This window comes from Procambarus clarkii, chromosome 43 (assembly GCF_040958095.1).
Source record: "Procambarus clarkii isolate CNS0578487 chromosome 43, FALCON_Pclarkii_2.0, whole genome shotgun sequence".
NCBI classification, from domain to species: Eukaryota; Metazoa; Arthropoda; class Malacostraca; order Decapoda; family Cambaridae; genus Procambarus; species Procambarus clarkii.
Window position 1 is genome coordinate 743,098 of NC_091192.1, and position 19,921 is coordinate 763,018.

At 47.2% G+C, this 19,921-nt stretch overlaps 1 protein-coding gene across 1 annotated transcript; it reads right to left on the reverse strand.

The window, feature by feature from the left end:
• Window positions 1–1,557: 1,557 nt before the first annotated feature.
• LOC138350044 (collagen alpha-2(I) chain-like) lies at window positions 1,558–19,576 on the reverse strand. The gene is made up of 4 exons (XM_069300326.1): window positions 19,542–19,576; window positions 12,950–13,660; window positions 10,423–11,818; window positions 1,558–1,983 (listed from the first exon to the last, which is right to left on the reverse strand). Exons 1-4 carry the CDS (start codon window positions 19,574–19,576, stop codon window positions 1,558–1,560), a joined length of 2,568 nt encoding a protein of 855 aa, XP_069156427.1.
• Between the last annotated feature and the right edge of the window lie 345 nt (window positions 19,577–19,921).

Sequence of the window (19,921 nt, forward strand, 5' to 3'; positions counted from 1 at the left end):
TAAAATACAACATTTAGAACATTTATTTAGTTCATCTATTTCTCAAGTTTCCAATCCATATGATCTATTATTCTTCACTACTCATTTTTACTCTGTTAATCCAACTAAGTATTTTCTCTCTCTCAAGAGACAAACTTCTTGAGAGAGATCCACCACCACCACCAAGTTTCCTTCTAGCATAATGGTGGTGAGTAAATGGAATGACGTAAAGGAGCAGGTAGTAGAGGCTAACACCATTCATAACTTTACATGCAGGTAACACAGGGAAATAAGCCGGGAGTCATTGCATTAGACAACCAACGGCTAGAAAAGCTGGGTCCAAGAGTTATAGCTCGATCCTTCAGGCACAAATAGGTGAGTACACACACACATCCCCAGGATGCAGCAGCTAACTCCCAGGTTCCTGTTTACTGCAACGTGAACAGTGGCATCACGAGGAATAAACTCGCCCCATTTGTTTCTGCCTAGACCGGGAATCAACCCAGGTCCTTATGACTACGACCCCTGAGCGTTGTCCACTCTGCTACAAGACTGTGGGTATGTGTGTGTGTGTGTGTGTACTCACCTAATTGTGCTTGCGGGGGGGGGGGGAGGAGCTCTAGCTCTATGGTCCCGCCTCTGAACCGTCAATCAACAGGTGTTCCTGAGCCTACTGGGCTCTATCATATCTACACTTGAAACTGTGTATGGAGTCAGCCTCCACCACATCACTTCCTAATGCATTCCATTTGTCAACCACTCTGACAATAGAAGAGTTCTTTCTAATATCTCTGTGGTTCAATTGGGCGCTCAGTTTCCACTTGTGTCCCCTAGTGCGTGTGCCCCTTGTGTTAAATAGCCTGTCTTTATCTACCACTATCAATTCCTTTGAGAATCTTCTATGTGGTGATCATGTCCCCCCCCTTAACTCTTCTGTCTTCCAGCGGCGTGAGGTTTAATAGGCAAAATGTATTAAAAAATATATTTTAATAGGACATTTTAATAGGCAGTGTGCGCGTGTACGCATGCGTGCGTGCGTGCGTGTGTACTCACCTATTTGTGCTTACGGGGGTTGAGCTTTGTCTCTTTAGTCCCGCCTCTCGACTGTTTGCGTGCGTGCGTGCGTGACTACGCGCGCACTTACCTAACAAATTATACTGGCCCAAGCTTCAGCGCCTAGTCCCGCCTTTCTTAAACCGTCGTTTAATACAGTAACAAGACACCTTCGTTCCCTGTTATATACTTACAAGATGTGGACAATTGTTAATTGTCGTCGTTTGCAAGTTTCCACTTAATTTCTGCGGCACCTCACCCAGGCTCTACTCTCACTGTGTTGCTGCTCATCACTCTCACTGTGTTGCTGCTCATCACTCTCACTGTGTTGCTGCTCATCACTCTCACTGTGTTGCTGCTCATCACTCTCACTGTGTTGCTGCTCATCACTCTCACTGTGTTGCTGCTCATCACTCTCACTGTGTTGCTGCTCAACACTCACTGTGTTGCTGCTCATCACTCTCACTGTGTTGCTGCTCAACACTCTCACTGTGTTGCTGCTCATCACTCTCACTGTGTTGCTGCTCAACACTCACTGTGTTGCTGCTCATCACTCTCACTGTCTTGCTGCTCATCACTCTCACTGTGTTGCTGCTCATCACTCTCACTGTGTTGCTGCTCATCACTCTCACTGTGTTGCTGCTCATCACTTTCACTGTGTTGCTGCTCAACACTCTCACTGTGTTGCTGCTCATCACTCTCACTGTGTTGCTGCTCATCACTCTCACTGTGTTGCTGCTCAACACTCTCACTGTGTTGCTGCTCAACACTCTCACTGTGTTGCTGCTCATCACTCTCACTGTGTTGCTGCTCAACACTCTCACTGTGTTGCTGCTCATCACTCTCACTGTGTTGCTGCTCAACACTCTCACTGTGTTGCTGCTCATCACTCTCACTGTGTTGCTGCTCATCACTCTCACTGTGTTGCTGCTCATCACTCTCACTGTGTTGCTGCTCAACACTCTCACTGTGTTGCTGCTCATCACTCTCACTGTGTTGCTGCTCATCACTCGACCTCCCCCCCCTTAGAGTTCACACCCAGGGAAGCCTTCTCCAAGAGGTCAGCCCAGATGACCTCCAGTTTATCTTGTATATTGATTAAAAATTCCTGGGTTAGTCTTAGTCAGCATAGTTTCAAGTATGTAATATTTCATGCAAGGAAATTAGACTCCAGATTCTTATGTGTAAACATCCCTGGATCTCCCCCTTTTGGCCAGGTCAGAGGTCAGTCACACACGTAATTAATAACTCCTCTCTTGAAGAGTGTATGGTGAATGTCAAACAAGCTTTTTGAAATATTTCTTGAGTGTTTGTACACTTTTGGTGGGTAGCAACAGCAGATCTCCCCCTCCCCCCTGTGGGGAGTTGTATATAGAGGGCCTGTAGGAACATAGGAGGGCAGAGGGCGGTACCCCGGGATCGAAAGCGGGGCTGTGAAGAACATCTCAGCCCGGGAGAGAGATAGCTTAAGGTAATGTGTGTGATCTCTGAGTTTTGTTCCATGTCCAAATTTCTTAACTTTTTGCCAGTGTTAGTGTAGCATTTATAAGTAGTGATTGACATAATTTTGGTCTCAATAAACTCGTTAAATTTCCCGTCTGTGTCAATTGTTGAATCCTCTTAGCCTTTTGGATATAGTGGCTGACAACCGTCCCATAATTAATGACAGTCATAGAAAGTACTCTCCAAGTCAAGCAATGTTTCTTGCCTCGTTGCTTGATATAGTCTCAATGGTCCAAGGCAGATGGTGGCAGCGTATTTCATCCTGTGTTAGCATCTCCTTGTTGGCAGTGTACTTTGTAGTCCCGGTGTAACCATCATATGTCAGCCCATAACAGTGTTACCAAGTGCAACCGATGAGGAAGTGTTACTCAGGATAGTTTAGTGTTCCATTATAGTGGTACATTTTAGTAGTGTTACAATAGAGTGGTGTTACAATGGTGGCAGCGGTGGGATCCTTGTGTTAGCATTTCCTTATTGGCAGTGTACCTTGGGTTCCGGTGTAACCATCATATGTCAGCTCATAACAGTGTTATCAAGTGCAACCGATGAGGAAGTGTTACTCAGGATAAGTAGTGTTCCATTATAGTGGTGTTCCATTATAGTGGTACATAATAGTGGCGGTGTTACAAGAGAGCGGTGTTACAATGGTGGCAGCGGTGGGATCTCAGGGTATATCCAGGCATCATCGACGGGCAGACGCTGGACCAACATCAGGTCTTCTACATCAGGTCTCCAACATCGTCACCAACATCACGTCACCAACATCACGTCTCCAACATCACGTCTCCAACATCACGTCACCAACATCAGGTCTTCTACATCAGGTCTCCAACATCGTCACTAACATCACGTCACCAACATCACGTCACCAACATCACGTCTCCAACATCAGGTCACCTCGCGAGAGTATAACGGATGCACGATAGAAAGCGCGTATATAAACACGAACATTAATGTGTCAAGATTTACGAATGATGGTTCAGAGAAATGACTCTATTATTAACGGTGTCAAATAGTTTTGTCTAATTGGGTTCAAAGTGTAACATTTATGGGGATGTAAAGTAACTAGGCCTAGAAAAAGTGGTCATAGACAGTGTTCGTAACTAGATGACTTGGGTCTCTAGCACAAACTTTATCGTGAAGTTTATTTTGTTTCATGTATGTGTCTAGGTGTTAAGTCTGTCCTGGTGATGAGTGTCCAGGTTTTCTGGGTGGTACCAGTGTATGGGTACATATTTTTTTTTATATTTGCATGCCTTTATGTTTCATTAAAATGTTATAATGTTAAGTAATGTTTCTGTTGTGGTAAGAGGTAGTCTTACTATCAGTGTGTGCAGGGTGCATAGAGATTGACCCTGGCACTATTGTCTTGTGCGGTATATGGATTGGCCCACAAGTATTCTGTTAACGTACGGTTCTATTGATGAGTCTTCATGTCTATTGTTGTATTTTTACCATGTTTTATAACTTGTATAACTCATACGTTTGGCTGTGGGTCATGAGGTACCCAGCAGATGTTTGGGGTATGCCCACTTAGGTATAATGTTTCCTGTTATTTTTAATTAGTTAGATTTAAATGTTAGAGTAGGAGTATTACATATATATTTTTTTTTTCTCATGTTGCTGATCATTTTTTTTGTATGTTTTGTTCTTCTGACCTTCTGAGGAAGGCTTGCTAGCCTGCCTAGTGTGCAGGCAGGATATGTCATTGGTTCTTAGTATTCATTATTGCCATGTATTGTCACTCAGGGTTGTATTATGTAGCCTTGTGTTATTCCTTGTATTTTGACATTATATTACTTTTAGTTACTTGTAATTTTCCTGTTCCATTAGGAATTTTTTTTTTATGTCATGCTTGTTTTAAGGCGATTTTTTGTTTTGGTCTTCCAGCCTTCTGAGGGAGCCTTGCTGGACTGCCTTGGTGCAGTCGGGATTTGTTTTTTTTCATTGATACTTTATTGTCATATTAGGATATCGGAATGGTATCATGTGTGACGGTATCATTGCTTGTACTTTTGCCAAGGTATTTTTTTTTACTTTTGTTTCTTTCATTATACATATATGTTTTGTTCTTACTGCAGTATAACTGTATAATGTACTTTGCTTCATGTTAATTTAGTTACCTTACTTTTATCATTATGTCACTGGCAATTTTTTTTCTTTTTAGGGTTAGTTGTGGTATTTTGGATGAGTTAGGATAAGACAAAATTGGGCTTAATTATCATACACCCGATTTTGTCTTAACTCCGGGGAAAGGGAGCTGTAACACCCAGGACCTCCCCCCCCTTAGAGTTCACACCCAGGGAAGCCTTCTCCAAGAGGTCAGCCCAGATGACCTCCAGTTTATCTTGTATATTGATTAAAAATTCCTGGGTTAGTCTTAGTCAGCATAGTTTCAAGTATGTAATATTTCATGCAAGGAAATTAGACTCCAGATTCTTATGTGTAAACATCCCTGGATCTCCCCCTTTTGGCCAGGTCAGAGGTCAGTCACACACGTAATTAATAACTCCTCTCTTGAAGAGTGTATGGTGAATGTCAAACAAGCTTTTTGAAATATTTCTTGAGTGTTTGTACACTTTTGGTGGGTAGCAACAGCAGATCTCCCCCTCCCCCCTGTGGGGAGTTGTATATAGAGGGCCTGTAGGAACATAGGAGGGCAGAGGGCGGTACCCCGGGATCGAAAGCGGGGCTGTGAAGAACATCTCAGCCCGGGAGAGAGATAGCTTAAGGTAATGTGTGTGATCTCTGAGTTTTGTTCCATGTCCAAATTTCTTAACTTTTTGCCAGTGTTAGTGTAGCATTTATAAGTAGTGATTGACATAATTTTGGTCTCAATAAACTCGTTAAATTTCCCGTCTGTGTCAATTGTTGAATCCTCTTAGCCTTTTGGATATAGTGGCTGACAACCGTCCCATAATTAATGACAGTCATAGAAAGTACTCTCCAAGTCAAGCAATGTTTCTTGCCTCGTTGCTTGATATAGTCTCAATGGTCCAAGGCAGATGGTGGCAGCGTATTTCATCCTGTGTTAGCATCTCCTTGTTGGCAGTGTACTTTGTAGTCCCGGTGTAACCATCATATGTCAGCCCATAACAGTGTTACCAAGTGCAACCGATGAGGAAGTGTTACTCAGGATAGTTTAGTGTTCCATTATAGTGGTACATTTTAGTAGTGTTACAATAGAGTGGTGTTACATCATCACTCACTCTTGTACTGGGTCCATACTTCCTCCTGTTTTGTAAGCCTCCATCTTCTCTCAGTCTAAATTTTCAAATGAAATTCAGTTCTGCTCGCCCCAGTACAATCATATGTACGTGTTATCATTCTGGCCTTTTTAGAAGAGAGTTCGCCGGAGGCGCTGCACACTCCAGTACAGGTTGGACGTACGTTGTGAGTGGCATCCTTGTCTAGGTACCGGACGGGTTCAATGTGTCACTTTGGTGATGAGCGTTTTTCACACTCTGACACTGGTAGACTTGGTGTTGGACTTAATACATGTCAACTCCTGCCGACAGGAACATGGAGGGTGGCAGGGTGGGGGGAGAGGGAGGGGGGAGAAGAGGGGGAAGGGTTCAAGGGAGAAGAGACGGAGAGCGAGGGAGGGAAGGAGAGAGAGAGAGAGGCAGAGAGAGATAGGCAGAAAGAGAGAGGCAGAGAGAGAGAGAGAGGCAGAGACAGACACAGACAGACACAGACGCCTGATTGCCAGAATCAAAGCCGAGTTGTTTAATGCGCAACATTACTTACATTTGCTTTGAAAATATTTCCAAGAAAGTAAATAAGTCAGATTATAAAATAACTATGTGTTGGTATTATTGAGAGCTCGGGCCCGAGTCATTAGTAATAGCTGTAGACCCATCTCGCCAGGCTCCCGCTCCGCACTCTTATCTAATATTTACAGTTCCATCAATACCATGTCTGCAAAGGGATTAAATTCTGTATTATTTGCGGTGCGTCCTCCACCCATTGAAACTTTCATGTTCCGTGTGCCGGCCAGATGAGTGATCCTCGACCTTACCGCCCAGCTGCCTGTATGCGCCTCTTAATCCCTCATCATAATTACAAACATTTTAACCTTTTGATTCGTTGTGTAAGAGCACGTACTGGTACTGGTCGCGCCTTACACACAAGTTACAACTCACACCGACTACTTGCTGCGTGGCTAGCTAAAGAAACATGTTAGGCGGCAGAGTTGGCGTGAGGGTCGGGTGAAAGTGGTGATGTGGGTTACGCCTGCTGGGCACACCTAGGGGAGAGCGGTTGTGTTTGTCATGTGATCCCACCCTCCATTGTTTGTGCTGGGACACATAATGGTGGGGGAAGGGGCCGGAGCGCCACACACACCCACCGCACAGTGAGTGGGGGGCAGAAAAGGAAGAGAGGGAACGGTGAAGGGAGAACCAGAGACGGAATGAATGAGGGGGCAAAAATGTACGAGATAAATCATTGAGGGAGAACCGGATATGGACTGAGAGGGCAGAAATGGGCGAGGGAGTAAAATGTTAAGAAGAATGTGTTGATAAACAGCCTGTGTGAAGATTTCAGTGGTTGAAGAAATATGTATAAATGTGACTGATAAACTACAGTATAAAGATATAAACAAATACAAACAAGACAACAAGGCAGAGGGAAATTGTGAAAAAGTTACTTTTAGGAACAACGAACAAAGTTTCTTGAGTTTCGTCTCGTAGGAAGGAGGAGGAAACATTAGGAGGGTGAAGGAGCCGACTTGACGGCCCGTGACCAAGGAGGGTCGGGGCCAGCAGCGGTACAAGCAATAGTGAAACAACAGTCATCAAAGGTCAAGGGAAACATGAAGCGAGCAGCGCCATCTCTACATCTAACTTGGGCGCTAACTCAGCGGCTCTGCGGGATGTGTATCAGGGGATCTACCACCTGAACCACTCACTATTGCCAGTTACTTTAGTCTTTGGCTGAGGTAAGATTACAGTCATGTAGGTCACATATTTGAGAGGTGTGTGTGTGTGTGTGTCTACTGCCGCTGCCGCAAACACTGACCTCGCCCGCTATGACTTGTACCACCAACTGGTCTACATTTCAACATTAACTTGTGCCTATACAGAGAAACATACTCCTATATTGGTAAACAGTTTACTGGGCTCCCTAACTCTTAGGCAGCAAAGTAAACTTGAAGGTAAGAATGAAAGGCAGACTGTGACCTTAATAATTCTGGTAGTTAATAGGCCTTAAACTTTAACATTTAACCAGTTTTACGCCTCGCTTTGAAGTTTGTTGACATGTGTTGCAAATGAATAGTGCACATATTATATATTTTAATTATCTTCTTACTATCCAACAATGTTCTTACAGTATAATGGCTTTAGCAAACAATTTTAATTATAAATGACAACCTTCTCCTTATACAGTATTGTTTTGATTTGATTATAATGCACCCCATACCCATCCCGTGGGCGGTGGTGGACCCCATACCCATCCCGTGGGCGGTGATGGACCCTATACCCATCCCGTGGGTGGTGGTGGACCCCATACCCATCCCGTGGGCGGTGGTGGACCCCATACCCATCCCGTGGGTGGTGGTGGACCCCATACCCATCCCGTGGGCGGTGGTGGACCCCATACCCATCCCGTGGGCGGTGATGGACCCTATACCCATCCCGTGGACGGTGGTGGACCCCATACCCATCCCGTGGGTGGTGGTGGACCCCATACCCATCCCGTGGGTGGTGGTGGACCCCATACCCATCCCGTGGGTGGTGGTGGACCCCATACCCATCCCGTGGGTGGTGGTGGACCCCATACCCATCCCGTGGGTGGTGGTGGACCCCATACCCATCCCGTGGGTGGTGATGGACCCCATACCCATCCCGTGGGTGGTGGTGGACCCCATACCCATCCCGTGGGTGGTGGTGGACCCCATACCCATCCCGTGGGTGGTGGTGGACCCCATACCCATCCCGTGGGTGGTGGTGGACCCCATACCCATCCCGTGGGTGGTGGTGGACCCCATACCCATCCCGTGGGTGGTGGTGGACCCCATACCCATCCCGTGGGTGGTGGTGGACCCCATACCTATCCCGTGGGTGGTGGTGGACCCCATACCCATCCCGTGGGTGGTGGTGGACCCCATACCCATCCCGTGGGTGATGGTGGACCCCATACCCATCCCGTGGGTGATGGTGGACCCCATACCCATCCCGTGGGTGATGGTGGAAAGGGTTAGAGGTATATAATCGTGCAAGTGACAATCTTGTGAAGCTAGTTACAGAAGTGTTAATATTACATATACGTACACTTGAATATATACGTACACATGCACGTATATATTCATCCATATACACAAATATATATTATATATATATATATATATATATATATATATATATATATATATATATATATATATATATATATATATATATTTTATTCTGTTATCACAAGCGATTCAACAAGAGGCTCACAACAGTCACTATACAAGGCACTTTACATCTATGGTGAGTCACACAGTTACTAGTCTTGCTCCACACCCACCCAACTGGGCGGCAGCTTTACAGTCATGTGCTCCACACCCACCCAACTGGGCGGCAGCTTTACAGTCATGTGCACCACACCCACACAACTGGGCGGCAGCTTTACAGTCATGTGCACCACACCCACCCAACTGGGCGGCAGCTTTACAGTCATGTGCTGCACACCCACACAACTGGGCGGCAGCTTTACAGTCATGTGCTCCACACCCACCCAACTGGGCGGCAGCTTTACAGTCATGTGCTCCACACCCACCCAACTGGGCGGCAGCTTTACAGTCATGTGCACCACACCCACACAACTGGGCGGCAGCTTTACAGTCATGTGCACCACACCCACCCAACTGGGCGGCAGCTTTACAGTCATGTGCTCCACACCCACCCAACTGGGCGGCAGCTTTACAGTCATGTGCTCCACACCCACCCAACTGGGCGGCAGCTTTACAGTCATGTGCTCCACACCCACCCAACTGGGCGGCAGCTTTACAGTCATGTGCTCCACACCCACCCAACTGGGCGGCAGCTTTACAGTCATGTGCTCCACACCCACCCAACTGGGCGGCAGCTTTACAGTCATGTGCTCCACACCCACCCAACTGGGCGGCAGCTTTACAGTCATGTGCTCCACACCCACCCAACTGGGCGGCAGCTTTACAGTCATGTGCTCCACACCCACCCAACTGGGGGGCAGCTTTACAGTCATGTGCTCCACACCCACCCAATTGGGCGGCAGCTTTACAGTCATGTGCTCCACACCCACCCAACTGGGGGGCAGCTTTACAGTCATGTGCTCCACACCCACCCAACTGGGGGGCAGCTTTACAATCGCGTACAGGCTGCACCTACTGTAAGCAAACCCTGGATATTTCGCTAAGATTCCTGACAGTACATCACAATGAATGAAGTACTTACACATTTCTTGGACTCCATTGATGGTGTTATCTTTGAATTCTGCGATTTTTTTCACATTCTATTATATAATGAGGCAAAGTATGTGAATAGTTCTGCTGACAGAGTCATTTAGTCAAACCTACATCAGCAGATGTTACAAACTCAATAATATGTAATATATTTTAAACAACACAACTCCTGAAGTCTGGGAGTCTGGGAAGCCTGACAGCTGAGTGGACAGCGATTCGGACTCGTATTCCTGAAGTTCCGGGTTCGATCCCCGGTGGAGGCGGAAACAAATGGGCAAAGTTTCTTTCACCCTGATGCGCCTGTTACCTAGCAGTAAATATGTACCTGGGAGTTAGACAGCTGCTACGGGCTGCTTCCTGGGGGTTGTGTAACAAAAAAGGAGGCCTGGTCAAGGACCGGGCCGCGGGGACGCTAAGCCCCGAAATCATCTCAAGATAACCTCATGAAGAAGTCTTACGGCACCCTTGCTACCACTGTAACCCTTGCTACCACTGTAACCCTTGCTACCACTGTAACCCTTGCTACCACTGTAACCCTTGCTACCATTGTAACCCTTGCTACCACTGTAACCCTTGCTACCATTGTAACCCTTGCTACCACTGTAATCCTTGCTACCACTGTAACCCTTGCTACCACTGTAACCCTTGCTACCACTGTAACCCTTGCTACCACTGTAACCCTTGCTACCACTGTAACCCTTGCTACCACTGTAACCCTTGCTACCACTGTAACCCTTGCTACCATTGTAACCCTTGCTACCACTGTAACCCTTGCTACCACTGTAACCCTTGCTACCACTGTAACCCTTGCTACCATTGTAACCCTTGCTACCATTGTAACCTTTGCTACCATTGTAACCCTTGCTACCACTGTAACCCTTGCTACCACTGTAACCCTTGCTACCATTGTAACCCTTGCTACCACTGTAACCCTTGCTACCACTGTAACCCTTGCTACCACTGTAACCCTTGCTACCATTGTAACCCTTGCTACCATTGTAACCCTTGCTACCATTGTAACCCTTGCTACCATTGTAACCCTTGCTACCACTGTAACCCTTGCTACCACTGTAACCCTTGCTACCACTGTAACCCTTGCTACCACTGTAACCCTTGTTACCACTGTAACCCTTGTTACCACTGTAACCCTTGCTACCACTGTAACCCTTGCTACCATTGTAACCCTTGCTACCACTGTAACCCTTGCTACCATTGTAACCCTTGCTACCATTGTAACCCTTGCTACCATTGTAACCCTTGCTACCACTGTAACCCTTGCTACCACTGTAACCCTTGCTACCATTGTAACCCTTGCTACCATTGTAACCCTTGCTACCAATGTAACCCTTGCTACCATTGTAACCCTTGCTACCAATGTAACCCTTGCTACCATTGTAACCCTTGCTACCAATGTAACCCTTGCTACCAATGTAACCCTTGCTACCATTGTAACCCTTGCTACCAATGTAACCCTTGCTACCATTGTAACCCTTGCTACCAATGTAACCCTTGCTACCATTGTAACCCTTGCTACCAATGTAACCCTTGCTACCATTGTAACCCTTGCTACCAATGTAACCCTTGCTACCATTGTAACCCTTGCTACCAATGTAACCCTTGCTACCAATGTAACCCTTGCTACCATTGTAACCCTTGCTACCATTGTAACCCTTGCTACCAATGTAACCCTTGCTACCATTGTAACCCTTGCTACCAATGTAACCCTTGCTACCATTGTAACCCTTGCTACCAATGTAACCCTTGCTACCATTGTAACCCTTGCTACGAATGTAACCCTTGCTACCATTGTAACCCTTGCTACCAATGTAACCCAGGCCTGATACCACTGTACCACTGTAGGTTTATACACTGGATGTCCTAAGTATATTTCCCTATAAAATATAAATTTTATTTATAGTTGAAGGTAACCTGATAATACCGACTATTAATTCCAGGATAGTAAGGGTGAGTATTAGTCTGGCCCTGAACCACTATGGTACCTTCAAGGAAATGCTTAATCTCATATCCAAGGAGAAGCACCGGCTGCCACCACCCATTACATTCATTACTACAAGAGTAATGATAATTACTACTTAGTGACCCGCCAGTGGTTCATGGGGACACGCCCTCTTCACAAAACTTGAGGCTTCATGTTGACTTACTACATGTCCCCCCCCAAACACAAGGTCTTGATTACTACCGGGAGATTTCTTCTTCTAATGTCAATCAGTTACTGACAGTTATGTTAAACAATTTAATGCTGGAGATTTTTAGGTTGTTCTAACAAGGAGGAACAACGTCCTTGATGATAGACCAGCGATGACAATGGCGGGGATAACCACACACATAAATATGGAAATTAACAATATTTTATTGAATCAAAAATAAATCACCCGTAATGACCCGTACCTTGGACCATGGCCTTTCAACAGTTGGAGACTCCCTGTCTTACACCCTTGTAACCACTACACCTCCACCCTTGTAACCACTACACCTCCACCCTTGTAACCACTACACCTCCACCCTTGTAACCACTACACCTCCACCCTTGTAACCACTACACCTCCACCCTTGTAACCACTACACCTCCACCCTTGTAACCACTACACCTCCACCCTTGTACACTAATCAGCAGGGCTAAACTTGTGGACCTTGAAGTTACTGGTGTGGACTCTGTACCCGAGGCTAGTGTAGGTGAATGTATTCTCTCTCTATACAAGAAGCTGTCTTGTTGTCTGTTCGAGATCAGAGGCCACACGCTTGTGGTGTGTATCGTGCAGCGTTCCAGGAGGATTGGTGATGGCATCGGGGCGGGGGGCGGGGCGGGGAGGGGAGGGGGGTGTAATAGACAGGGCGGGGTCTATCACCGTCATCCTACCGTCATCCAGGGGCCGGCAGGGTAACCCGTCACCCAACACGTGTCAGGGGCCGGCAGGGTAACCCGTCACCCAGCACGTGTCAGGGGCCGGCAGGGTAACCCGTCACCCAGCACGTGTCAGGGGCCCGGGCACGTGCCGCGCCGGGGTGGGCGGGGGCGGTGACGTCTCCACGTCATGACTCGGACATGCTGACGTGAGTGATGGTGATGACGACCACACGGTGGTGACGACCACACGGTGATGACGACCACACGGTGATGACGACCACACGGTGATGACGACCACACGGTGATGACGACCACACGGTGATGAGGACACGTGACCACTGTTGGTGTCGGGGGTGACGGTACCGGTGTCGAGACTGGTGACGGTACCGGTGTCAAGACTGGTGACGGTACCGGTGTCAAGACTGGTGACGGTACCGGTGTCAAGACTGGTGACGGTACCGGTGTCAAGACTGGTGACGGTACCGGTGTCAAGACTGGTGACGGTACCGGTGTCAAGACGGGTGACGGTACCGGTGTCAACACTGGTGACGGTACCGGTGTCAAGACTGGTGACGGTACCGGTGTCAAGACGGGTGACGGTACCAGTGTCAACACTGGTGACGGTACCGGTGTCAAGACTGGTGACGGTACCGGTGTCAAGACTGGTGACGGTACCGGTGTCAAGACTGGTGACGGTACCGGTGTCAAGACTGGTGACGGTACCGGTGTCAAGACTGGTGACGGTACCGGTGTCAACACTGGTGACGGTACCGGGTGTCAACACGGTGACAGTACCGGTGTCAAGACGGGTGACGGTACCGGTGTCAACACTGGTGACGGTACCGGGTGTCAAGACGGGTGACAGTACCGGTGTCAAGACGGGTGACGGTACCGGGTGTCAAGACGGGTGACGGTACCGGGGGGTGTGGTAACACTGCCTGCCAGAGGAGGCTGGTGTAGAGGTGGAGATGAAGGGTGCGGCTGATAATGGCTGACGAGGAAGATATAAGAGGAGGGAAGTGAAGGGAAGCCCAGAGAGGAAGAGGGAGAATGGGGAAGGGAGAGGAGGGTGTGTATTCAGCTGGAAGTCATCAGTCGTGCCACAGTTAAGAGCAACCCGTAAGTGTGTCAAGCCCAGGGCACGAGGGAACGCATGCCACGGAATGTTTTGTTACTACCAGTCATGGTTCACCTTGTTACACCTCACAACCTGACGTTATCCAACTGTTACTACCAGTCATGGTTCACCTTGTCACACCTCACAACCTGCCGTTATCCAACTGTTACTACCAGTCATGGTTCACCTTGTCACACCTCACAACCTGACGTTATCCAACTGTTACTACCAGTCATGGTTCACCTTGTTACACCTCACAACCTGACGTTATCCAACTGTTACTACCAGTCATGGTTCACCTTGTCACACCTCACAACCTGCCGTTATCCAACTGTTACTACCAGTCATGGTTCACCTTGTCACACCTCACAACCTGACGTTATCCAACTGTTACTACCAGTCATGGTTCACCTTGTCACACCTCACAACCTGCCGTTATCCAACTGTTACTACCAGTCATGGTTCACCTTGTCACACCTCACAACCTGCCGTTATCCAACTGTTACTACCAGTCATGGTTCACCTTGTTACACCTCACAACCTGTCGTTATCCAACTGTTACTACCAGTCATGGTTCACCTTGTTACACCTCACAACCTCCCGTTATCCAACTGTTAAAATGTATTTAAAATAAATTAATTTTTTTCTGGGTTGATTTGGGTTTATATAAAGCTGTGTTAATGCTGAAGTTTGCTGAAGAAAATAAATTCTAAAATCGAAAGGAAGAGGGGAGCAAGAATAGAGGGGAAAGAGGGAGCAAAGCACAGAGGGCGTGAGGCCAGCATGGAAGAGTGTGCCAAGAATGTTGGGAGAGAGGTAAGGGGACCCCGGCATGAGGGAGGAGAGTGCCAGGACTGGTGGAGAGGGGAGGGCAAGCCCGGCATGGTGGAGGAGGGAGCTAGAGTGGGGGTGCCAGGGTTAAGGGGGGTTCCCAGTGTAATGACTAAGGATACCTCTGTATTATCCTTCTACATTATCCTTCTACATCATTCTCCTCATTCCCTCTCTCTCTCCTCCTCCTCTTCTTCTCCCTTCCCTCTCTCTCTCCCTCTCCCTCTCCTCCCAGAGTCGTCCTTTCTTCCCAGACGTATCATTTCACACAGGATGAGGGTCATAGATGGCTCTCAACTGCTGGTGCCAGCCTCTCCCCTGTGTGTTACGACAGACTTCAACAGCTGATAAATTGTCTTGTAAGGACAGTAGCGAGGGGCACCAGGCCCGTGTGAACCCCACGGCCTCTGCTGGTCTTACAAGCTAGGTAGGCCTACTGATGGTAGGCCTTCTACCATCAGTAGGCTACCTACTAAAGGTAGGCATTCTTTGGGTACCCGGAGGCTTGACCTAGTGCTTTGCAGGGAGAAGGCACTGCACCCCTGGAAGGAATGGTCCCAGGGAGGGGGGGGGGGTGTATCATGCCAGGGGGGTATATCAGCCAAGGGGGAGGTATATCAACCCAGGAGGGTATATCAGCCCAGGAGGGTATATCAGCCCAGGGGCGTATATCAGCCCAGGGGGTATATCAGCCCAGGGGGACGTATAACAGCCCAGGGGGGTATATCAGCCCAGGAGGGTGGGTATATCGGCCCAGGAAGGGTATATCAGCCCAGGAGGGTGGATATATCAGCCCAGGAAGAGGGGTATATCAGCCCAGGGGGGTATATCAGCCCAGGAGGTAATATCAGCCCAGGGGGTATATCAGCCCAGGGGGGTATATCAGCCCAGGAGGGTGGGTATATCAGCCCAGGGAGATATATCAGCCCAGGGGGGTATATCAGCCCAGGAGGGTGGGTATATCAGCCCAGGAGGGTGGATATATCGGCCCAGGGGGGTATATCAGCCCAGGGGGGTATATCAGCCCAGGAGGGTGGGTATATCAGTCCAGGGAGATATATCAGCCCAGGGGGATATATCAGCCCAGGGGGATATATCAGCCCAGGAGGGGAGTTATATCAGCCCAAGGGGATATATCAGCCCAGGGATGGGGGGTATATCAGGCCAGGCGGTATAGAAGAAAGCCTTGCTGGCTGGATTGGTTGCGGAGTGAGGATATTATACCTGAGCTGAGTACTTAGTATTTCTAACCATTTGCCTGTAGGACAGGATGTGGGAATAGGATATTATTGATTCTTATTAATCAATTCAACATTAAAAGTCATTTGGTATTTTAAGCGAGTTTTTCTTTCATTAATCTTTGAGCATCACATACTTGTTGAAAATTATCAACAAGTATTAATAATTAATAACTCATAATTGTAGTAATTATCACGAGTAAGTTCCATGTTCTTGAGTTTTTCCTCGCGAGTCAGGGACGAGTATGTCAGTAAATTCAACAGTGTAAACAGCTCAACCTCTCCTCTTAAAAATAACGTCGCTTTTGGCCGCTTGTCCGTATGGCCGAAAGTGGACGTAATTTGAAAATAAAAAAACAAATGAAAATAAATTTGGGATTTTTTTTTTCAACAACAGTAAGTTAGGGGACCTCTGATAGGTTAGGAGGGCAGGAAATTCCCTTAAAGTTTCAAAACGTTATGAAAAACGTTAATTGAAAGTTTCCTCTTCTAACCTTACCGAGTAAGCCGGACAACTTTCGTGAGTCGATTTCATTTCAAATTACGTCCAGTTTTGGCCATAGCGGACATACGAGCGAAAAGTGACGTTATTTTTAATAGGACGGGTTGAGGTGGCAGCAGATTACCCGCAGTCAGTGGTCATATATATAATATTCCTTTGGTTACACAACATTCAGATAGTTCGGTACACTTGAAACAGGTTATCGGCTTGCTGAAAGCGTAGACGGTAGCTTGTTCCACCTTGTACTTAAATCTATAGGGATAGTTATGAAGGGTATAAATTGGTGAAGGTACAATAGACTTTATGATAAGTGGTACCAGCGGTGTTAACCAGCATCATGCAGTCATTACACAATGTGACATTGTAATGGTGCCATTACACCAGCATGGGAAGGGGGGGGGGGAGGACCAAGGTTGAAGTAATTATCAAAACAATGTTATAAATGCAGGAAGATATATATTAATATCGCATAATATATAAACTACGAGTATAATGATTAGAGTATAAACAAGAGTTACTACACAAGTATAATAATCAGTGTATTAACCAAGTTACTACATTACTAATATAATGATGAGTATATTGGCCAGAGACTCCTAATCACTTCACTATCGTTATGCTGATCACAGTATTATGCTGACTCCGAGTCATTATACACTACTAGTATAATAGCCCACTGTAATTAACCAGAGACTAGCTCCTAGTGCCTACACTACTAGCACGATGGCTACTGTATGAACCAGAGACTAGCTCCTAGTGCCTACACTACTAGCACGATGGCTACTGTATGAACCAGAGACTAGCTCCTAGTGCCTACACTACTAGCACGATGGCTACTGTATGAACCAGAGACTAGCTCCTAGTGCCTACACTACTAGCACGATGGCTACTGTATGAACCAGAGACTAGCTCCTAGTGCCTACACTACTAGCACGATGGCTACTGTATGAACCAGAGACTAGCTCCTAGTGCCTACACTACTAGCACGATGGCTACTGTATGAACCAGAGACCAGCTCCTAGTGCCTACACTACTAGCACGATGGCTACTGTATGAACCAGAGACTAGCTCCTAGTGCCTACACTACTAGCACGATGGCTACTGTATGAACCAGAGACCAGCTCCTAGTGCCTACACTACTAGCACGATGGCTACTGTATGAACCAGAGACTAGCTCCTAGTGCCTACACTACTAGCACGATGGCTACTGTATGAACCAGAGACTAGCTCCTAGTGCCTACACTACTAGCACGATGGCTACTGTATGAACCAGAGACTAGCTCCTAGTGCCTACACTACTAGCACGATGGCTACTGTATGAACCAGAGACTAGCTCCTAGTGCCTACACTACTAGCACGATGGCTACTGTATGAACCAGAGACTAGCTCCTAGTGCCTACACTACTAGCACGATGGCTACTGTATGAACCAGAGACCAGCTCCTAGTGCCTACACTACTAGCACGATGGCTACTGTATGAACCAGAGACCAGCTCCTAGTGCCTACACTACTAGCATGATGGCTACTGTATGAACCAGAGACTAGCTCCTAGTGCCTACACTACTAGCACGATGGCTACTGTATGAACCAGAGACTAGCTCCTAGTGCCTACACTACTAGCACGATGGCTACTGTATGAACCAGAGACCAGCTCCTAGTGCCTACACTACTAGCACGATGGCTACATGAGAAACGGGGGGTGGGGGAGGGGGGGGGTTAAAGGACAGTCAGGAGTCGGCTCCAGTGCCAGACTTTAAGAAATATCGACATCTACTCCCCCCCCCCTACACCACCACCACCACCAATCGCCCCCCCCCCCCCCCCGCGTGCAATTTTCATCAAGTCTGAAATATTGGTTATGTTGCTGTACTTATTTAGCAATTTTAGTTCATCTTTATATACTGTTTCTGATAATTAGAAAAAGGGGGGAGGGGGAGAGTAGGAGAAAGGTTGGGAAAAGGGGGGAATACTTGAAGAGACGGAAGGAGAGAGGGGTGAGAGGGAATGAGAGACCAGGGAGGAGAAGGAATGTTGGGGAGGAAGGAGAAGAGGGGAGGGGAGAGATATGAAAGGAGACTGGGAGAGTGTCCCGGGCGGGTCCCAGTACCAAAGTATCTGTCAAATAGAATCTGTTTTTTCTGTCCTAATGGAAACCTCTCTCTCTCTTTGTAAATAGTTGGGCACCCATTTGTTTTAACGGTTGGGGGGGAGAGAGGAAGGGGAAAGGAGAGGAGAAAGGGCGAGAAGTGAGAGAGGGGGAGATAAGAAAGAGTGTGATGTTGGGAGACAAAGATGAAGAGGAATCGAGAGATGGGAGAGGGAAAGGGGGAGACAGACCAGGTCGCAGCCGCATCCCCCCCCCCCCCCTCCTAGTGCTATATAATTTATGTCTGAGACAACAACTGAGAGAGACATCTCGCTGTACAAAGTAGATGAGCTGAAGTTCATTGTTTAACAAAATATATAACAATTTTGCCCCGAGGGGCGAGTTTATTGGGCAGCGTCACTCATCTTGTGAGTGGACACACCACCATAGTGACAGTATTGGGCAGCGCCACTCATCTTGTGAGTGGACATACCGCCATAGTGACAGTATTGGGCACCGTCACTCATCTTGTGAGTGGACATACCGCCATAGCAGCATGTACAACACTCCCCAATAGGAAGAAAATCCGCTGGGTTGTTCATCCTGTCACTTGTACCCAGACACAGCTGGGACTTGCTTAATTGTCTCAAGTGAACAGCTTCTCAAACAAGAAGATTAACTTCTATCAAAGTTAAAATATTACGTTATCTTGCGGGTGCAAAATAGGGAAATCTTTTAATAACAGTAGCTATACTTGACAAATGGTATTTTCCTAACTCAAGCAATGTGGGGTTTATTATTCTACACATATTTGTAATGTGTCTCAGATGTTACACATTCTCTCAGGTAGTGGTCCGTCACTCTCATCACAGATTCTGCATCTCCGCTACTCCACTCTCATGGATATTTGTATCCAAGACGGATTCTTCGCTATTACTGATTCTCTCCCTCGTCCTCCTCCTCTTCGTCCATAATGATTGGGATTGCCAGCTGCAACCATGTTGTACCATCGTACAGATTCACTGGTGTGTGCTTCTATCCTCCTTTCCTCAGTGACCTTGTCACGGTGATGTTGCCTGACAATACCTCTAATTTGTTAGAGTCTTGTATATGAAGTATTCACTATGGACTCCTTCAGCAGCCAGCACATCTGCTCGTTCATTCCCCACATATTCCAACATGGGAGGGGATCCACAGAAACTTGACCGACTCTTCCCTGGTTGGTTAGTACTCTCACAACTCTCTTGATTTCAGCGACTATCACAAGATATTCTGCCCGATTGTTAATAAGGCTTTGTAGTGCTGGTGTTGAATCGG